The sequence below is a fragment of the Buceros rhinoceros genome, unplaced genomic scaffold, assembly GCF_000710305.1.
Source record: "Buceros rhinoceros silvestris isolate BGI_N320 unplaced genomic scaffold, ASM71030v1 scaffold11948, whole genome shotgun sequence".
Lineage (NCBI taxonomy): Eukaryota > Metazoa > Chordata > Aves > Bucerotiformes > Bucerotidae > Buceros > Buceros rhinoceros.
In genome coordinates, this window is record NW_010425203.1 from 39,199 (window position 1) to 60,028 (window position 20,830).

Genomic DNA, 20,830 nt, shown 5'->3' on the forward strand with positions numbered 1-20,830 from the left:
TACAGGCAAGGAAGCTTCTGGAAGCTTCAGTGCCAAAGAGAAGGAAGGCAGCTAAGGATGTATCACTACTCTGACAACCTGGGGTAGCAACAGGAGTTTAAGACATGTATCACTGTACAATAATTTCATTCTCATAATTTGATTTAAATTATACCACTGTAAGTACCTAAGGTAATCAGGGCTACAATTCATGTTATCTTCTCAACCAAAGAATATTTATAAAAATTGGTTTTGATATGAGACGTGATTTATGGTTTCTCTGGTGCTGCCACACTTATTCTGTCAATTTTTCGGAATAAATCTCACAGCTCTTTTCAATTCAAACAAACGCAAAAGCTTGCATTATTTGAACATTTTGCTAAAGTATCTCAGAGTCTTTCTGGAAGAACCTTTGCTGGACAACATCTCATTTTATTTGCATGCCCCCATTAACATAATAAGTATGTGTTTGGCTACAATTACATCCAGCTGTGTTTTCTTTTTGTGTTGCTTTTTAACTGGACTACCATAGTTCCAATAGTGAGATGCCTGTCAGAGTGCTCTGCTGCGAGATTCCCATTTAGTGTGCAGTATATAATTTGCATACTAATACTGTAAATAGTTTTCAAACAGATTTCCTGGAAGACTTCAAACCTCTTCTACATGTGTAAATAGAATGCTTATTTCTTTCAGGACTAATATTCCATATGAAAACAGTTCCCCCTCCACACACACAGAGGACAGTCTTGTAACCTTGCTGAAATTATCATACAGCAAGACCATAACCAGGGTCGAATGTGGCCCTCATCTGTTTTTAAATAGCTGGCTGTAATATATTAAAAGGAAACTTAGTTTCCTGTCATCCGTCTGTTAGCATGCCTTTATCTCAAAGTACAAATGTAATTGTATTAATTCACAGCAAAAGGACAAGTCATTCCAGTAATGATAAATTCATTCCTGAGATAAGTGAAGGCGGATAAATAGTATCAAAAAAAGCACATATAGAAGATTTTTTTAATCCCTTCTTCAATTACTGGGTAACAACATCAGTATGAATTCCAAGCAACACAACTTTCTATTGATGCTGTCTAGGAGGCTGCGTAATAGGATTCTGCCAAGAGACACAATGGAAGGAGGAAGCCTCCTCTGCAAGGAAAGGAGGTCCAAGAACTCCAGGTCCAAGAATTTCCATGCTTGGATCTGGCTACAGCCAACACTCGTAATCAACAACCACCTAATAACTGTGGCAACAGTGAATTAATTAATTAATTAAGTCCTTGTAGTAGTGCTAACAGTGATTTAAATTTTTTAACACCTGTAGCAACTCCTTGGAAGAATTTGTTGTTTACATTAAATGACATGCTTTAGCCATGGTACATTTCCATCGAAATAGTGCAGAATACCTAGTATTCATAGTCTGTCTGCTGTACAAAGTTGAACACTCCAAGTTCCCTGAGCCACCCCTCAGTTCCAAGGGCTCTTTTTATTACCTGGCCACATAGCCAAAATCAATTACTATCAACTGCTTTTTCTGTGTAAAAATCTCTTTGCTATGATGTAATTCTAAGAAGTGTGAAATTCTCAACAGAAAGTAAATTCATGTTTATAATGACGACAGTTTAAGCTTGGATGTTTTTTTCTTTCCTGAAGAATACAGCAATTTAACTGTGAATCTACTTAGAACAGAATAACCAGAAGTTTCCTTGTATCTGAGGCAAATCCACCCATGTATGTGGGAGGGAATAAGCTCATGCACTGCAATAGGCTAGAAACTGTCTGTCTGTATTGCTGCCCTGTAGAAAATGATCTATCTGAGGGAGAAGCTGAACATGAGTCAGCAGTATGTCTTTGCAGCAATGCAGACAAACCACCTACCCAGCTGCATTAGCAACAGCATAACCAGCAGGCAAAGGAAGCTATTAGTTCTTTCTACTCGGCATCGTGAGGATACATCTGGAATACCAAGGGTATTTTTAAGCCCCACAAAAAACACAAGAAATATGTTCAAAACAAAAAAACTCCAGTGAAGGAACAGGCTTTTTTCTGCTTACAAGAGGAGAGAATTAACTGTTGTCCTCTGCTGCCTAAAGGGGACTTGCAGAGCTAGACCTGTTGCAGAGGTGCACCACAAAAGGACAGGAGGTAATAGTCAGAAATTGCAGTAAAGGAAATTCCAGTTAACTATAAAGAAATATTCTTCACAATAAAGGGAAGAAGTTGCTTAGGAGAGGCTGTGGAATCTCCATTCTTGCTGATTTTCAAAGCCTGTTTAACCAAGGGCCTGGACAATCTTATTCAACTTAGAAGTTAGCACTACTTTGAGCAGGAGAGGTTGATCTAGAGGACCTCCAGAGGTCTCTCTCAACCTACATTTCTGTGGTACAACCTATGATCTTCAGAAGCTGCAGGGACTAAAATTCAACTAATTCACCTTACAGAACACTCCAATGAAGTATTCACAGCAGTGTGACATTCATCACCCCGGCTTTCCCTCCAAACAACAGCAGAAAGGACAGACAAGACTGGTATTTGCTTCCTTACTGCTGCCTCTGCCATCTGGCAGCCTGTGGTGTGGTACTCAACCCATACAAATCTAGCAATGATGCAAGGAAACGTAATTTCACAGCCTCTTCAGCTAAATATGCATAGGTGCTATTTAAAATAATTACCTCATGTCAGTATGCACACCCATAAATTCAGGCTGCATTAAAGCGGTAAACATTTAGGCAGGTTGACTCGCACTCCTTGCACAATTTCATTGCATTTCAGTGTCAAGACACTATGAAATAGATTGGTTTTGATTTGTTTTGCGAGCATGGGGTATCTTGTAAAGTTTAATTGCAAAATACTAAATTTCGAGATCTCCAGACTTTCAAAATTTAAAAACTATACCTTTAAATCATGGACACAGATACAAACATAACAGATGGCTGCTTCCACTTGGAAAAGATAAAGTCAGACACACAAACATACGGCAGAGATTGAAAGCTGTCTTTTACATTACTTGTAATAGCAGAGTATCACAAATATAGTAAGCTTAAAATTCGAAATTTCCTGCGTGTCAATGTTGCTATTGCCTTCTGCAGTAATGTATTGTGTTATTTCTGTCATTGTTGCTATTTCTGTCATTTTTCTAGAAAAGGAGTCTTCTAACCCTCAACAGTCACTATTCACATCACTTACTTCTAAAGTAGGGGAAGGAAGCTAATCAGACAGTGAACGATAAGCAGATTACCAGAGTTCATTTTTATTTGTAGTTTTTTTGTTCCAGTTTACTTGTGTAGCTAGCTGAACTGCGCGTAGTTAAAAATCAAGGGGAACATGAGGGCATGAAAGATTATAAAAAAAAAGAAATGAGGCAAAGAAAAAAATTCCAATGGGACTCAGCTGAAGAAAACCAAAGGAGTTATTAGCTGGAGGAATACACAGTTTGACTCTGGTTACGTGGGAAAGTTTATTTTTTCCCATCAAAGGAGACACTAAAATCCTATATTGAGTAACTTGGCAGTAACGGCTAAAACTGAGGCTCTCACAAAGAAAAACACCAGCTATATATTCTCTGCAATGCACCAATTTTTCATTTCCCTGAAATGGGAGTTACTGGAGCGTGCAGAACCAGCTAAGGCTCATAAGAAAAGGTTGAGGTTTAGGTATAGGTTATTTAGACATTTTTGGGCTTTACCTCATTTTATGCACTTCAGGGTCAGTGAGTAAAAAGGCTTTGCAGTGGAAGAACTGCACTATTAACGACTTTTCTGGTGCAACAGAAAGTCTCAGAAAAACATTTCAAATGTGCTGAGTACAAGTGGTCAGCTCTTTTAACAGGATTTGGGAAAACAGCTTAAGGACACATCAAAGGAGGGATGAACATTTCCAAGCCTTTACCAATTTCAGAAAACTGTTTTCCTGCTGGTTATCTGATAGGGTTGAAAGCTGTTCAAAAAGGTAGCTCATTTGATAACTATTACATCAGTCAGCCTCAATGAAGCGATGAAAAAGTAAACCCAGAAGCCGTAGTTGCCAAAACCTGCAAATATGTAGGAACATGTGTCGATACTGCTGCTACAGGGAACTCAGGGCCTCTGTCACACCACCCAAGGCAGTAAAGTCAAACCAGCAATTACATGGGCTACGCTAATCACTTCCTTTTGGATGGAAAAAAATATTGTTACTTACAACTAAAGCACATAATCATGGGTTTAATTTACAATCAACTAGGTTTACCTAATCTGAAATGCTCTTACAAACTTTATTAGACTCTCCAAAAGTCTCTAGCTTAATTACAATTCCCATTCATTTCAGCAGTTCTTTGAAAATAACTCAGAAAACAAGTGTGTAAGCATTGGGACTTCTCTTGACAACATCTCTAATCACAAGATCCCCAGCTAATTAAGAGATGTCTGAAGAAAGAGGAAAAATATTATGGTGAGTTTAATTATTAGGATACAAATGATGGACTTTTTATTTTCTGGGTGGTTTTTGGGTTGGCTTTTTTTTTTTCCCAACTTGCCACCTCTGTCACAAAAGTAGCATAACGCAGTAATTACAAACTCTAAACTAAGCTGGGTGGGTATCCCCCACAGAGTCTAGCTACTTAATGAATATAATCTTTGTTCCACAGTTGAAATAGATGATACCAGATAGTTTTTTTTCCGTATATATATATACAGTACAGTAAGTTTTGTAGAAGTATCAAGACACTATCACAAGAGCATATAAAATCAGTACCAACTCTTCTCTCTACTTGGATTTCCAGGAGTGTATGTGTGCTGTACATACTATTTAAAAATAGTTTCATAGCAGTTTTTTAAATAGTATCATAATCCCAGCTTCTGCGCGATTACTTTTAGCACAAATATCTTTGGAAACCTGCCTTTTTGATTCAGGTGTGTGACTGACACACAAGAACTGCGACTGGACTTTTGATACCTCCTGTAGCTTACAGTGCTTTTACAGAGCTCCCACTTGCATTATAGTTCTAATTAGAAGCAAACACAGAACAACAAATATTTGGATTACAGCCCATTATGCCCATGGTGGTTTCACATACGAATTGTAGTAAGTATGTAAGTTTGATAATGACTTGGTATACGTCTTCTATCAAGTTTTCATCTTTGTAGCACTCCAGACCAAACTTCTCCAAAATTAGCCCACAATTAGGAAGCAAATCCCAAGATTGTTCTCAAGTATAAATTCTGTAGCATCATGTTTCAGATTTCATTCCCAAATGCCTCATAAATTTGGTGAAAAATTATTAAAAAATTATTAAAACCTGCTTGTTCTACTAAAGAGTTATTTTCACCACTTTATTTTGATTATGCATCTTATAAGAGATGTGTTATGCCACTAAATACTATCTTTATGGAAAACAAGATAGTGTGAATAGTTACAGTGTATGGATTCAGTGTGACAGTGAAATAAGCAAAACCAAGTTGGAACCGGACTTGCATAGAATGGCCTCAAATTTTATTATATTCCTTAAGATGAACCTATTTTTTAATCATGTGATACATCTGACAACATGCTGCAAATACCCCTGAAAATAATGATCTACAGTCAAGTAGAATTATGGAAACAAATTAGTTGTACACAGCTTAACTGCTAAAACCTGTCTATATCAGCTGGTAACGATGTACAGCCCACTGGCTTTTAATTAAGTAAATAGAGCTTTCCATTTTTTCTTTAAATGCTTTCTTCAGAGGAAAGGATTGTCTTAATTCGTAAGAATTAATAAAAGCTTTTTTAGGATTAAGCGTTCTCTTTCATTGAAGGTTTTAGTAGAGAATTATTCAGGCAGCGCAGAATGAATTTAAATGCTCAATACATGTCCTTGTTAGTTAATTTCATTTTGATTCATTGAAGAACAGAGATAAATACATAAAGTTCCAGACTTATTTATTAAAATGAAATGAATGACCAATCAACCTGATTCTGTCATCCACTAGAAATACATTGATGCAAAAATAATGAACTCAATAACTGCAGAGGAAGGCATAAGCATTTAAGCCTAAGTTAAACCCACTGTAGACAGCCCTACATGAAGGACAGAAAGATTGTCATTTGGACCAATTAGTAAAAGCGATACATGCTTTATTCAAGGATTTATTTGAAAATCACTGACTAATATCAAAATAACAGTAGTTCAACTGGTGTTCTGCCGTGGACTTAATTAAAACTTGGCAAGGTGTGCAATTAACAGATAGAACTTTAACTACAAGCTGTTTCTCTTGTTTGGACAAGACAAATGAGGTTCAGAGACCATCAGACAAAGGAAAGCATTGGATCAATTAGTCTGATGAAGTTTTAATTCTGTTGGCAGCATGGTAAAATTCAGATGGTCTTCAGACTAAGAGATTGGAAGTCTTACTTAGCTTAAGATCACTAGTCTCACTGGAACTTAAGATCGCTTAAAATTCTAAAGATTTTCAGCATCTTTCCAAAAAAAAGGAACCTATGCTGTATCAGTCTCCTGTTTATACCTATTTGTCTTCTCAAACTCAAGTTCAGATCTTTTTCCTGAGTAGCACCAGACACACAAGTAATTCCAGTGGCTGTGCAAGCCAAGAATATTCTTATAACAGGAAAAAAGGAGATAGATTTTCAAGAAATACTACTAATAAATTAAACCATAAAATTAATTCATCAGAGATCTTGAATTTACAGGGATTCTCACGTTCTCGCATGCCTGCTTGTTTAAGGACAGATCTAGTGCAAGGTTGGGCTTTCACCTTAAGAGAACAGGATTTTATCCTATTGTTGAAAAAAAAATTCTTTTAGTGGTCTGTGTGTCAGAGAAACACATAATATGCAAAATACATATGAAAAGGATGTTGAAATTTAATTTTTGAGACAAGTCATATGAAACTAATCTGGAAGTTGTACTAGAGAATATACTACTGCATGGAAGTTATATGCTTAAGTCTTTTCAAAAGTTAGTTTCTAATTTCTCTAAGTTTGCGATAGATTATGTTTGGTTTGCAGTGACTAGTTTTCAGAACCAGAAATTACTGTACAGAAATTAGGTACATTGTATTTATTCAAGCAGTGCTTCCGTAGTGTCAATTTGAATTAAGGCTGTGATTTCTGTGATTTTTGGGTATGTGAAGATTCCAGTATTTGCAATGCTGTTGCCCGAGGAAAACTGTTAAATTTATCTGGTTTGTTGCTCCTGTGATAAATCCTCAGAGTCATTATTGCTTTCTCAAATTTTTTAACCCAAAAGGCAGGAAACTGCTGTTTTACAGATTCCATACAGAATAATTTAGGTTACTCGCTTGAAAAGAAGTGCCAACAGGAAATTCTGATCACATATCTCTGAAAATGTTGACGGCAAATATAGATGACATTTAGAAATTGATTATCTGTCTTTCGACTTATAAGAACTTTAACAGAATGCTTTGGATTCAAGCAGCAAATTTAATTAGTAAAGAAACAAAGATAGTACATATTAAAAATATTCCTTATCCTTACTTCTTCGGCTTATTTTCCTAGTTGCTACCAGAACCGGGTCTTACTAAAACCCATAATGTCGTCTCATTTTTCTGTGTCCTTCCATCATTTAATCAGTTAGATATTTCACAATTTCTGACCTCTTCATAGTCCTCAGTTTTAACTTGAGCACTTTCAGTGTGTTGCACTGTTGCAAGAAAGTGGGCTTCTTTTTCCTCATCTGTCCCACCCTTACTCAAGTATCAGACTAAATGACAATGCTAAGTAACGTGAATACAAATTCTTCCATAAAGGTCTTAGTTAGCGGGCTAGCTATAAGGCTTATACATATCTGCCTCAAAGAGATGCAAGTATGGATCATAAACATTATAACCATTTTCTGAAAATAAAACATTCTACACATCTTTGTTTCATTACCAGAAGTGAAATTATCTGAGACTGACAATTGCTGCTTTGGCTGCATTCCCTGTCTGCTGGAGAGGTAACTCCCCTGTAAGGATATACAGTGGAACAGGTGCAAAAGAAGACAGGAAAATTGTATGTGGATACATCACTAGAGAAGCTGGGTAGTGTGATTCTCATTTGTTTCCTGGAAATGTTTAAAAACTTTCTGAAAATATTATGATAAAGCAGGCAAAAGTGTTCTCTGGCTAAACAAGCGACTGGCCCAGATCTGTAGTGTGCAAAGTGTGAAATGAAGGATTGTGTCACCTTAGCCAAGTTAAATTCAGTCCTTTGCCCAGTCTTTGAGGCTGATCTTGAAGGACAGGATGGAAAAGTCATTAAAAACAAAAGCAATGGAAGAAAAGAAAACTCGGAACAAACAATTGCAAGTATACACTGCATCAACCTAGACACCTGGTAATATTACCTACTGGCTCAGATGCTGAGGGCCACATTCAGACCACCTAAAATACAATTTTAAAATAGAAACAGATAAAGTGATAAAATAAACCTCATAAAAAACCTAAATAGAGAGAGAAGCAAAAGGTGTGGGTTACGTGACAAGGTTTAAAAAATTTAAAGATTACTGTTTTCCTAGTTTACTACTAGGAAACAATGGTGTGAAACTCCCAAATCCAGAAATCTTACATATTTCTGAATTTTACACTATTAGTGAATTATCTGAAACTCACACTTGTCCTTAACGTTGTTGCCGTCCTTAATCATCCTGGTTACTTTGTCTTACTGTATTAAAGCACACAAATATTGGGTTTGTTTTTCGTGGAGTCATAGAATCATTTAGTCTGGAAAAGACCTTTAAGATCACTGAGTCTAATCCTTATCAATATTTGCTATGCATTTTTTTTTCAGAGAAGCAAAGTGATCACCATCATTCAGCAAACAGTGGTAGCAATGTGGACTCAAGTCCTGTGGATTGGGTTTAACCAAGCTGCAAATGGCAGAATGGAAGAACTGGATCACACCTGCACTTATGCTCATGCTTTATTAAATCACAGTATAACTAAACCAGAGCCAGATTTAAACTTTGGAGAGGGACACGCAGCAGTGTTGTTTTCTAGCACATCTTAGAAAGCTATTGCATATTTCCCATCTTCCTTTTAAAAACAGCTGCACACAAACCTAAATATGACTGCAATGCAACCAACATTCTGACTGATGACAAAGGGCAGAGGCACTGGAGAAAAGAAAAAGGTTTTTTCAACTTATTGTAGTTAATTATTATTTATAATAAATAATACAGCCAATTATTATTATAGTTATTATAGTTGTGTGACTCATTCATTGGGAAATCTTTGAGATGCTGTCATGGGTTCAGCTAGGACAGGCTTAATTTCCACAGCCAGGATAGCTGGATCAAACCAGCCAATGGGATATTCAATACCATATTGATGTCATGCCCCGTATATACAAGGTGGGGAGGAGAGAACTGCAGAAGGCACGGTTTTCAAACAGTGACATAGCTCAGCATGGTGTGGCATGGCCAGCTCGCCTTGGCTTGGCATGGCGCAGTGTGGCAGCGGTAAGTGGCGCATTGTATATCACTTGCTTTATTACTGTTGTTTCCTCTCTCTCTCTCTGTTGCTCAAGTAAACTCTCCTTATCTTAACCCATACAGATTTACTTTTAGGTTTTTTCTTCCCTCCACTCAGAGCGGGAGCTAAACAGAGCGAATGGCTGTGTGCTGCTCTAGTAGCCAGCTGGGTTCAAACCACGACAGTCCTTTTTGGTGCCTGATGTGGGGCACAGGAAGGGTTGAGATAATGACAGATCTGACTCAAGTGTGTTAAAACAATCTTGCTATACATTCTCTGTCTGTTAGTTAAGTAGCCCATGGCCACCACGCTGGTTCATTTGCTCATGTGGTGCTGTTATGTAACTCCTTATGTACATTATGTGTTCCCTGTAGTGGAGTTTATCACCTCTGGGAGACGGATCAGGACTCTCACGTTGCTGTATTTAATACTATCTGATACGATTATACCACTGTTTACGCAGTTAAGCTGCTATACGTATGTGGCATTCTCATTTATTAGTAATGTCACCCCATCTATGGGGCAAGATAGGGCAGGAGACTTTCTCAGCTTTTGAGAATTTTGAATACCTTTGAGATGCCCAGGCCAGTGTGCTCTTACTGTTATGTCTCCTGAATGTGCCTCAGGTCTTGTTTAGGGTTACACAAAGTTTTTTTAAGAATACCACCCAGAGATCTGTCCTGAGGCTGGAGAGTGATGAGTGGCAGGACGTGTGGGAGAGTATGAGCAAGTGCCTAGGACAGTGTTTTGGAATTTTACCCCTGAACAAGTGCAAGATCCTGACACGCTAGTAATTAAAATATATCGGGAAAAGTATGTTCTCAACCACGCAGCTCCAGAGAGACACAAATCACTGCGATGTGCAGGGGCCTGGCCCATGCCTACCGAGCCCTGTTCAACACTATTCAGTGCCCTCAAGGGGATAAAAGGCCTAAAGAGAGACCAGCAGGCACTGCGGCTATTGCAACCCTCATGACAACATTGTGGCTACTCAAGCCCCGGCAGAAGGCACTGCAGCTGAACCAGAGAACCAACTCATGCTGGTAACAGTCGCCCCTATACAGAAAAAACACTATACAAAAAAATTAGTCTGCTTCATGAGCGATGATGATGAACCAGGTTCAGCACAAGAACAGGAGGAAGAGGCAGAGCCAGGGGTGATCACCTATCACCTATCCCTGAGTGAAGTAGGAGATATGTGGAAGGATCTCAGCCATCATGCAGGTGAGTGCATCATCACCTGGCTGCTCCAATGCTTGATAATGAGGCCAGTATTTTGGAATTAGGGGGTAGAGAAGCCAAGCAGCTGCTTTCCCTGTCTAGGGAAGGGGCATTGACAAGGCAATTAGAAGACGGCACAATCCCTCAGCCTCTGGAGGCAACTTCTATCAGGTGTGAAGGAAAGGGAAGATGATGTATGTCACCCAGGCAAGTGGACCACCATGGAGAGATGTACCCAGTACATGAGGGTACAACCTGGCTGTGTTGGAGATGATTTATAACAATCTGAATGATGATTGGCTACCTACAGACCCAGATGAAGTCCAATGCACAGTGTCCATGTGGCGCAAGATTCTACAGAGTGGACCACCATCATATGCCAACTCATAGGCAATAGTGACCTGGGGTGGAGGCATAGGACACATGGTAGATGAAGTGGCTGGCCAACTCCAGCAATACGAAGAAAGAATTTCTTTCTCCCTATGGGCCTGCATCTTGACTGTGGAGGAAATGTCTTGGGACTTCCAACAATTCAAGGAATACTTGTTCTACTCCCCTCCTGTACAGGCCTGTATCTCAGCTGTTAGGAGCAGGTGCTCCCCTGCTCAAAGGACAGAATATAGAAGGTACACACCACAAGGTAACCTGTGATTTTATCTACATGACAATGGAGGGGATGTGAAATGGGATGGAAAAACTCCTTTGATTCTAGAGGCCTGCTACACTCCAACTGAAAAAGATATATTGGCAGCATATGGAGGAGTTAGACCTGCCTTGGAAGTGATCGATACTGAAGCACAGCTCCTCCTAGCGTGCTGGCTGCCAGTACTGGTGGATATTCAAAGGCAGGGTCTCTTATGCACATCATGCAACTGATGCCATGTAAAGTGAGCAGGTTTCGCTGATCACACAATGTGCTTGAATGTGGAGCCCTGGCAGCCCAGGAATCCTGGAACTGATCACAAACTGGCCAGAGGGCAAAGAGTTCAGAATGTCACCAGAAGAGGAGGTAACGTGCTGAAGAGGTCCCACCATGTAACAAAGTACCAAGTAACAGGAAATGATGTGCCTCTTCGCCGATGAGTCCTGTTTGCATTGTAGGAAAACATTGATGGTGGAAGGCTGCTGTGTGGAGTCCTACACAATAAGTCGCCAAAGCTGCTGAAGGAAAAAGTGAATCAAGTCAGTCTGCAGAGGCAAAACCATCCAACTGCCTCTAGATATTGCTGAGTGAGAAAGGTGGCCAGTGCTCTATCTCTATAATGACTCATGGGTGGTGGCAAATGCCCTTTGAGGGTGGTTACAGCATCGGAAGCAGAGCAACTGGCAGTGCAGAGGGAAACCCATCTGGGCTGCTGAATTATGGCAAGACATTGGTGCTGGGTAGAGAACTTGGTTGTGAAAGTACGTCATGTGGATGCCCACATAACCAAGAGCTGGGCCACTGGGGAACATCAAAACAACCAGCAGGTGGATTAGGCTGCCGAGGTTAAAGTATCTCAAGTAGATCTGGATTGGCAGCATAAGGACAAATTATTTTTGGCTTGGTGAACCCGTGATACCTCAGGCCATCAAAGTAGAGATGCAACGTACAGATGGGCTTGTGACCAAGGGGTGGACATGACCATGGACACTACCGCATCCATGAATGCAAAACATGTGCTGCAATTAAACCAGATAAATGGTTAAAACCTGTGGTTAAACCCTGTGGTACAAAAGGCATTGGCTGAAATATAAGTATGGGTATGCCTGGTAAATTGACTATACTACAATTCCATGCCAGGGTAAATGCCACGTGCTTACGGTGGTGGAAGCCACTACTGGATGGCTAGAAACATGCTGTGCCCCATGCCACTGGCTGTAACAGTATTCCGGGGCTCAAAAAGCAAGACTTGTGTTGACACCCCAGAGAGAATTGAGCCAGACAACGGGACTCATTTCTGAAACAACCTTATAGACACCTGGGCCAAAGTGCATGACATTGAGTGGGTATATCACATCCCCTGTCATGCACCAGCCTCTAGGAAAGTTGAACAGTACAATGGCCTGGTAAAGACTACACTGGGAGCAATGCGGGATGGGACCTTCAAACAGTGCGACGCACGCTTGGCAAACGCCAACGGGTTAGTTAACGCTAGAGGATCTGCCAGTTGAGCTGGCCCTGCCCGGTCAAAACTCCCGCGCACTGTAGAAGGGGATGAAGTCCCTGTAGCACACATGAAGAATACATCAGGGAAGGCAGTCTGGGATGGTCCTGCCTGAGGCAAAGGCAAACCCATCCACGGGATTGCTTTTGCTGAAGGACCCGGGTGCACTTCTTGGTGGGTGATGTGGGAGGATGGGAAAGACCAATGTGTACCTCAAGGGGATTTAGTTTTGTGTGAGAACAGCCAGTGCATTAAATTGTATATTAATTAATAAACACAAATCAATGAGAGATGGACTTTGAAACTGAGCGAGTGGCAGCAGTGATGGAACTCAGACTGGCTTCATCAATTAACACCCATCAATTTCCTCAAGATCAGCATCTTCGAACCACAGACCATGACCACGGCCCTCGCCTGATACACCAGCCTCGAGCTCTGGATGTGGGATGCAACAATCACAACACCACCTCTCCTGCCTTGAGACAGTTATGACAGATGGAGCCCCAGAGTCAAGGACTAAATGAACTCAACAGACGCGTTAGAGGGATGGCCTGTAGACTAAGAGAATGATATTTGGGCATATGTGTATACACCTATATACAGGACAGGTCAAGTAGTGGATCTGGGTGTGACATAGATGGTATAGAAGAAGGGGTGGATAATCTTCTGGGGTTGGCTATCATGGGGTTAATTTCCACAGCCAGGATGGCTGGACCAAACCAGCCAATGGGGTACTCGATACCATACTGATGTCCATGGTATAGAAGAAGGGGTGGATAATCTTCTGGGTTCGGCTATCATGGGGTTAATTTCCACAGCCAGGATAGCTGGACCAAACCAGCCAATGGGGTATTCTATACCATACTGATGTCATGCCTGCTATGTATAAGGCGGAGGTGGGGCCTGCAGAGGGTTTTCAGACAGCGGTGCGGCTAGTCTTGGTGTGGCATAGCGCGGTGGCGGTAAGCAGTGCATTGCGTATTACTCGCCTTATTATTGTTATTACTATTGTTTCCTCTCTGTCTGTGTGTTGTTAAAGTAAACTCTCTTTATCTTAATCCATGTGGCTTTACCTTCACTTTTTTTCCTCCTTCCCCTTCCCCCTGGGGTAAGGAAGGGTGGGCGAGCAGCTTCATGGTGATTAGTTGCCAGCTGGGTTCAAACCATGACAGAGGGTAATAGTCAAAGACCAGTATCTTCTGATTCAAGAAATCAGACAAGACACATCTATTCACTGAAAACCCTGAACAAAGTGTACACACATCTGCAGTCTTCAATAGTAGAATGATATAAACTATAGATCCTGCAAAAAAAGGGAGGTGGGCGCCAACCCTCAGTGCTACAGCCCTTTTACTTGTTTCCAGGCTACCCCAATGCTCCACAGAGGCTGACATTCATCCGTTGCCCCACTCACAGGCAGAGTGGCTCTACTGGCACTCACCACTGGCCGGTGCACATCCCAGAAAGCTCGCTCCTGGCTGTCAAGAATCTTCCTCTCTATCTTGTCTCTCTTCTTGTCAACTCTGTTGATGTTTTAGGATATTTAAAAGAAACAGCGTTAATGAAAGCATTTTAAACATGTGTCCAATTCATTTTGCCTCCCCTTCCCCCTTCAAAAAGCATCCAAAACCTAAACTCCTTTTCTTCAAAGGAACTTACTTTGCTTGTGCTTCAGCTTGCATAAAAATAAACTCCCATTTCCGAGCAAATGCTCGCTGTAGCCTGGCCAAACTTTCCTGAAAATACATTACAGTTTTAGTGGGTTAGGTTGTAAGTAATTTAGTATTTAACAGCTTTTACCTTATCTTTCCCTCCTCCCCTCACCCCCCTCAAGATGTAATACAAGTCATGATATCTGAGCCAGTAAGGTAAATATACCTCACCTATCCAATACAGAGTCTTTGCTTGACACCAAACACTAAATCTATCTACTTTCTAATGCCAACTATTTTAATTTTGAACTCCAATGGCTAGGACGGATGCTGCCTTCAGCACAACACAGGATTTCTGGAGCATTTTTAGATACTGGGTGCTGCTGAGTAATTTTGTAATAACACAAACAAACATTCTGGTTTTGAAAGTACCTAATACTGAAAGATAACAGCAGTTCTTTTCATACTCTGATCCACATGACAATTCCCATCAGTCATCTATACAAATGGCTTGCATTGAGCAATGTTGGCTGCCTATCAATTTATGTAAAGTACAATAATAAGAAGCTATCAGTATTTTGGTAGTAGAGGAATCTTCCAAGACCTCCACAGCTATCCTAATTTTTTTAAAAAGGCAGACTGTAGTTCTTCACTACTGTACAGGAAATGTATATATCCTGCAGCCTACTACTAATAATAGGAAGAAGATTTGTAAAGTCTTAGCAAAATTCTTTCCTCCAGTGATGCTGGAACAGCTTCACTGTCCGTAACAGAGATTTCCCAATATCTCCCTCCAGCTTTAATGGTAGCAGTACGCAGTGTGTTAACATGGAGAAGGCTGAGGTTCTTACCTTCCTCCAAAAAGACACCAGTTACCTTTCTGCGCTGCTTTTACTGAGACTAAGTGAAAAATTGTCTGTAAACTTCCAGACAAAAAGTGTTGCTTTAACTATATTTCTATGCATTGCAAATATTTCTCTTTGACATCCTTACTGAAAATAAAGACTTCAGAGAGTGAAGAGAAGACTTTCTAGAGTAAAGGCTCTCATGGATTGTACAGTGGAGGCGAATTTTCTAAGGCATGTAAGTATAAAATTATGCATACCCCACAGTGCAGTACACTGAAAAGCAAGCTTGTGCCAGAAGAAGCAATAGAGTGTGTCAGCATGGTGCTGCAGCTGGAGTATTTGGCACGTTGAGAGGCCTGGCTGACTATCATGCTATCATGTCACGGTAGCACAGCTGGACAGCTTTCAGCGCAGAGGCAGAGCTGTTCATGAATTCTGAGTTGACATTTTCATGAAAAATTCAGGAACTTTTTGGGGCATAGGGATGGAATTCAAGACATCTGTCTCCTGGCAAGTGCCATCCTGACTAGCTAATCAAATTCTCTCTTTTTCTGGCTTTTCCTGGCCCCAGTTATCTTACCTTGCCTGGGGCACAGCACAACTTCCAGGGAGCGGTAAGTGCTCTAGTCTGACCCTCTTTGTTCCTTGTCTAACAGATGGGAAAAGGGCTTAAGCACCAGCATGAGTAAGATTTGTATTTTTACAGCTACCAAGTGCTTTTGAAAATGTGGCCAGAGATCCTTCATTCAGACCTTATATGGTGTAAAATACAATTGATTTCAAACACTTGTGAACAGTTACTCCTGTAAGTAAAGCAGAGTAAGATTAGAGATGGACCAAAATCTCAATGTTTGCCCACCTAGCCATCCTTATAGTCTCTCAAACAGCATTTACGCCTACTGAGCACTGTCAGACCCACATGCTGACAAAGGCGGATAACTAACAAATTTTCACATATAATGTCTATAGTTCTCATGATTTCCCATGCTCATTATGCCCAGCAGAGAAATTTACTTTTCCCCAGGTACTCACAGCTTCATAGTCTGCTAACTCTAGCCTTGCTTTGTTTTGCATTGTCCGCTTGCACAGGTAAACGGCTGGAACAGAATAAAATAACACAGAATTTGGTACTATCTCACGAACACAGCAGACTGGAAATCTAGAGGCTTCGTCTCTGTTTTACTACTAGCTTTTTTTATTTTGATTTCTCTCTCCATTCTAATAAGCTTTAAACATGGGATTAAAGCGACCAGTATAGCAACTAAAATAATGGGTCAGAGAGTCATTAAGTAATTATAAAATCTGCTTTATACAGCAGACATCCTATACAAAATACATGAGATACTTGGGGTGAGGTTCTTTAATAGCAGGGAACTAGCACGTTAAAGAAAAAATGGCAAAAATGTTTTTTAAACGGTATGTGTATAACTCATAATGCGTAAGACTTTTATTAGGAGCTGCTGCTATATTAGTCACATAGGTTTTTAAGAATGTCTATATATGGTTTTATTTATTTTTACTTTAAAATTACAAATCACAAAATTTCAAGGTAAGAAGATTTTAGATAAAAATTAATTCCATATGGAACTCAAGTCTTGTACAGATTAGTCTGTTATAACCAATATTTAAAACAGGAAATAATGTGAGACCAAAAAAATGAAAGAAGTGTTATCATGTGTCGGATATAATCACAAAACTCATTCTTTCATTTATTTTCTACATCCAAAATCCTTCAGCAGAGCTGTTTTGACTTCACCCCATTCAGACAGAGCAGAATCCTAACTACTAAAATGAAATACTGACAGCTAAATTCTGAAAGGATGCAAGGTTGAACATGAAACTTAAGATTGCATAAACAGCACAGTGGTTTGCATCATGTTGCTTGATCCTGAATTCTTTATGCACTTTGTTACCCTTAAATCAAGTACATTTTGAATAGATTTTATTGAGCAACAGATACTTCAACTGATTATTGTACAGCTTCCCCCATCAGTAAGACAATGAGTGCAGCACAACTCCTTATTGTGCAGGATTTACCCACTTCATTACTTCAGAGCACCTTCTCATTTGTGAGATGGAAGAACCTTTTTCATTAGTGCAGGTAAGAAAATCTTAACTATCTGTGGTCTCTACGATCAGCAAGAAAAGCCCATATTTACTGGTTGTGGTTTGGAATATTCCTGCTTCCTGGCTGCCAGCCTGTCCATTATAGGAGCAAAGAGGAATAACTTCACATAAGAACCTAACTCTTGCAATCACTAGGAAGAAGGAAGTGCTCATCTCTATAGCTTTGATTTTTAAGGTAGTCAATCCAATTATATTTCACAATTCCATGGAAACATTTATTTCTGACAAGTCACCTGCACATGCATTCAAATCCACTGCAGTGGATGCTATTTTAGTGGAACTGATGACAAGCACTTCTAATAACTCCAGCTGCAGTTACAGGTGTTTGTTGATGTAAAATGAATTCTATTTCAATGCATTCTCTGTCTTTCTTCTCCCTCATTGTCTATGTGTTATCTGGTCTATTTTCTTTCATACTTTTTCACTTTCCAATCCCATAAGAAACCATGGTCTCTTTCTCTCTTATATATATTACATATTCCCATATCCCCTCTGGTTCCAAAGCAATTTCTGTGTCTATAAAATCTACAAATACAGATACAAATCCACGTCACGCACCAAGTACAGCAGACAAACCGTTTCTGTAGTCTCAGTTTCCATGCATTTTAATATAAGTATAAACCTACACTAATGCATTGGCCTGCATGCTGAAACATCACAAAAAGGAGGAGATGAATTCTGGACCCTTTGTACCTAGGTTGCTTCCACAGTCAGTACAGTGTTAAAAGAACACTGAGATAAGAGCTGTTCTTCATCATTTAGCTCCTTTTACAGTGAAGGATTTTCCTTTTTTCCTTCAAAATCAGTTATTTCATCAAACAAGAAAAAAAAAACCTCCTAAGCCCCTTGAAAATATTAGCAATAAAATACATATTTAACAGAAATGTGTGGACACTTCTGAGAATTCCAGGGGTCAAATTTTGTCTAGTCCAACCAGTCTAATAGCATCTGAACAGAAACAAAGCAAACTCCTTGTTCTCTGCACTTAAGCCCTTGTAAACCACATTCTCATGGACCCTCTACAGGCACATTTAGTTAGCTTAGCACCTCCTCGACTCCATTGTGGGTATATTTTGGGATTAACATCTCCTGCTACCTCCAACAAAAATCATTGCTGCAGAGGTGGCTGACTATTCATCTTTTTGTCAGGATAGATTTTAACAAAAAAGTATCTTCAGATCACAGATTTTTCAACATTGGCAAAATAATCACCAGGTCATCAGGAGCAAGAAAGAGGAATTATTTGCCGTACTATTGATCTAAGACTGCGTATAAGAAAACGCGAGTCGTCACTGCGTGACTGTACTGCTGTATTTTCCCTTTATGCTCCAATTCCATAGCAAATAGTCCATATAAAAATGTTTGGTTTTCATTGTGAGCTTTCCTTAGCCAAGACTCAAAAAATTATGTTCGTCCCTCAGACCTTTATTCTCTGGAATATCCAGGTCCCCTCCCCTTTCAGAGCCTAAAGGTTATAATACCTGTGTCTTGGATTCTTCACATCAGAAATGTTTTTTATGTGCCAGTGTAGGAAGGGCAGAATATGCCCGAGAAAGATTTAGTTATTTGGGAAATACAACATATCCTCTAGTGTGGAAGAAAATAGTCCTGAAGGACATTACAACTCTTTGACTCAATTTACTGCCATTGCTATGTGCTAACAATTATATACTCATTATAGAAGTGCATGTCTGAGGAGCTATTTAAGACCTAATTGTAGTCACATGAGAAGTTGGCCGCAGCTCAAAAATTTGAGTTCACCAGTTGTCTTGTTGTCATATTCTTTGGCTTTCCTGTAACGAAATTCACTAGCACATTGGAAAGCAAGAAGAATGTGAAAAAAATTGCTCTTATTTTAAGTGAGAACATTTGAAGACACAGAGAAATGAGTTTTTGTTCTTCTGACTTTTATAGCAATGAGATCAGAAATAAGGATTTGCAGGTATTGCTCCTTTTCCACATCAAAACATGTGTGAAATAACTACATGTGTCCCTTAGCCTGACCTTGAGTTATCTGGAGAGTATGTCAGTGATTTTCCCTCTCAAAGCAGAGTCTTGAGCTCTCAACACTGCAGAGAATGACAGCGTCTGCTTTTCTAACCCCATGGTTTGTACAAGTTGACAGTGGTTTTACAGCTTCATACAGAACTACTGTCAGAAGGGTCTCCACCTCAAAGCTCCTCAATTTCTCTATTTATCCACCTTCCAAGCGTCCTGGTCAAGGCCCTCGGTACACCAAGGAGTTGTAATTGCCCTGAGCAGCCCATCCAGGGTCGCCAGTAGCCCAGCTAGTTCCCCTGGCCCCAGCTTGAGCTGTTTTAGACAGCCCTCTAACCAGTCCTGTAATCTGCTAATGCTGCCCTGCCTTTCTGGCTTGATCGGGGACTTTCCTGGTCACTGGAGACGTTGTGGGTGAGGACATTGCCCCTGCCTGCACTGTTGCTACCCTCAGATCTTGCTTACGCTCCTTTACAGAGCTGCCCACACTTGCTGCTCCTTGAAAAGGGTGATGAAAAATGCTTAATATATGGATGAATGATACGCAAGGAACAGGGGCTGATTAATAACCTCAATTTGCTAAATACGGACTGTCACATACACTCTTATTTTTAGAGCCAGTGTATTCTGATGAATTTTGCAATCAACGTAATTGCCTCCACTAAAGTGAATTATATATTAGATGCTATAGCTTGTGCTTTAGAAGTGACTGATTATCATAAGAAAACAGATTTGCCAGTAATTTTAAAGGCTATATTAATACACAACATTTTATAATGACAGTCAGTGATGTTTATAAATGGGCACGTGAACCACAAACCAGGACTAAAACACACTTCAGCATCTGCACAATAAATACAGACTCCTGAAAATTCTGTTCAGGCATTCACAAAACACGGGCTTAAAGTGAGACTGCAAAGGGTCTAGTGAGAGTTGCATGAAGAGGGTGTCTGGGTCTCCTTCTTGCAAGTTTTTAAACAGTTTTAAACCAAAAGAACCCATTTTCATGGTTAGATACCTTTGTTTCCTATTCTCAATGGCTCATTTGTACTTGAAAGCTCCTAAGAAACCTCTGTAGATATTTTCTTTAAATAATATCATAGAGATAACAACAGTTTTCATTCTAGAATCAAGAAACTGGACTGAGTACACATTATATTACGCACACTTACTGAAAAAGACCCAAGAGTTTTTATCCAAGAGTTAAACTGGGGAATTTAAGCCTGTTGCTAAATAGGGGCTAAATCTTCCCTCTCACCACAGCAGAGAAAAAGCCACAGCTAAATTCAGTATGTAGATTCAAAGTACAACTGGGCCTCTGAAGACCATGGATAATGCCACCTACACATCCGCCACCATGTACACAAACTTAAACTCCTTACATAACTGTCCCAGTGCCAGTGGTGTTACAG

At 39.9% G+C, this 20,830-nt stretch overlaps 1 protein-coding gene across 1 annotated transcript in view; it reads right to left on the minus strand.

Moving 5' to 3' along the window:
• The window catches only part of RGS7 (regulator of G-protein signaling 7), an 85,898-nt gene that overhangs the window by 29,864 nt on the left and 35,204 nt on the right, over nucleotides 1–20,830 (minus strand). The window contains exons 4-6 of the mRNA XM_010141059.1: nucleotides 16,326–16,390; nucleotides 14,453–14,529; nucleotides 14,235–14,316 (exon numbers count right to left, since the gene is read on the minus strand). Of these exons, the coding sequence (XP_010139361.1) occupies nucleotides 14,235–14,316; nucleotides 14,453–14,529; nucleotides 16,326–16,390 (224 nt within the window). The remainder of the gene's footprint in view (nucleotides 1–14,234; nucleotides 14,317–14,452; nucleotides 14,530–16,325; nucleotides 16,391–20,830) is intronic.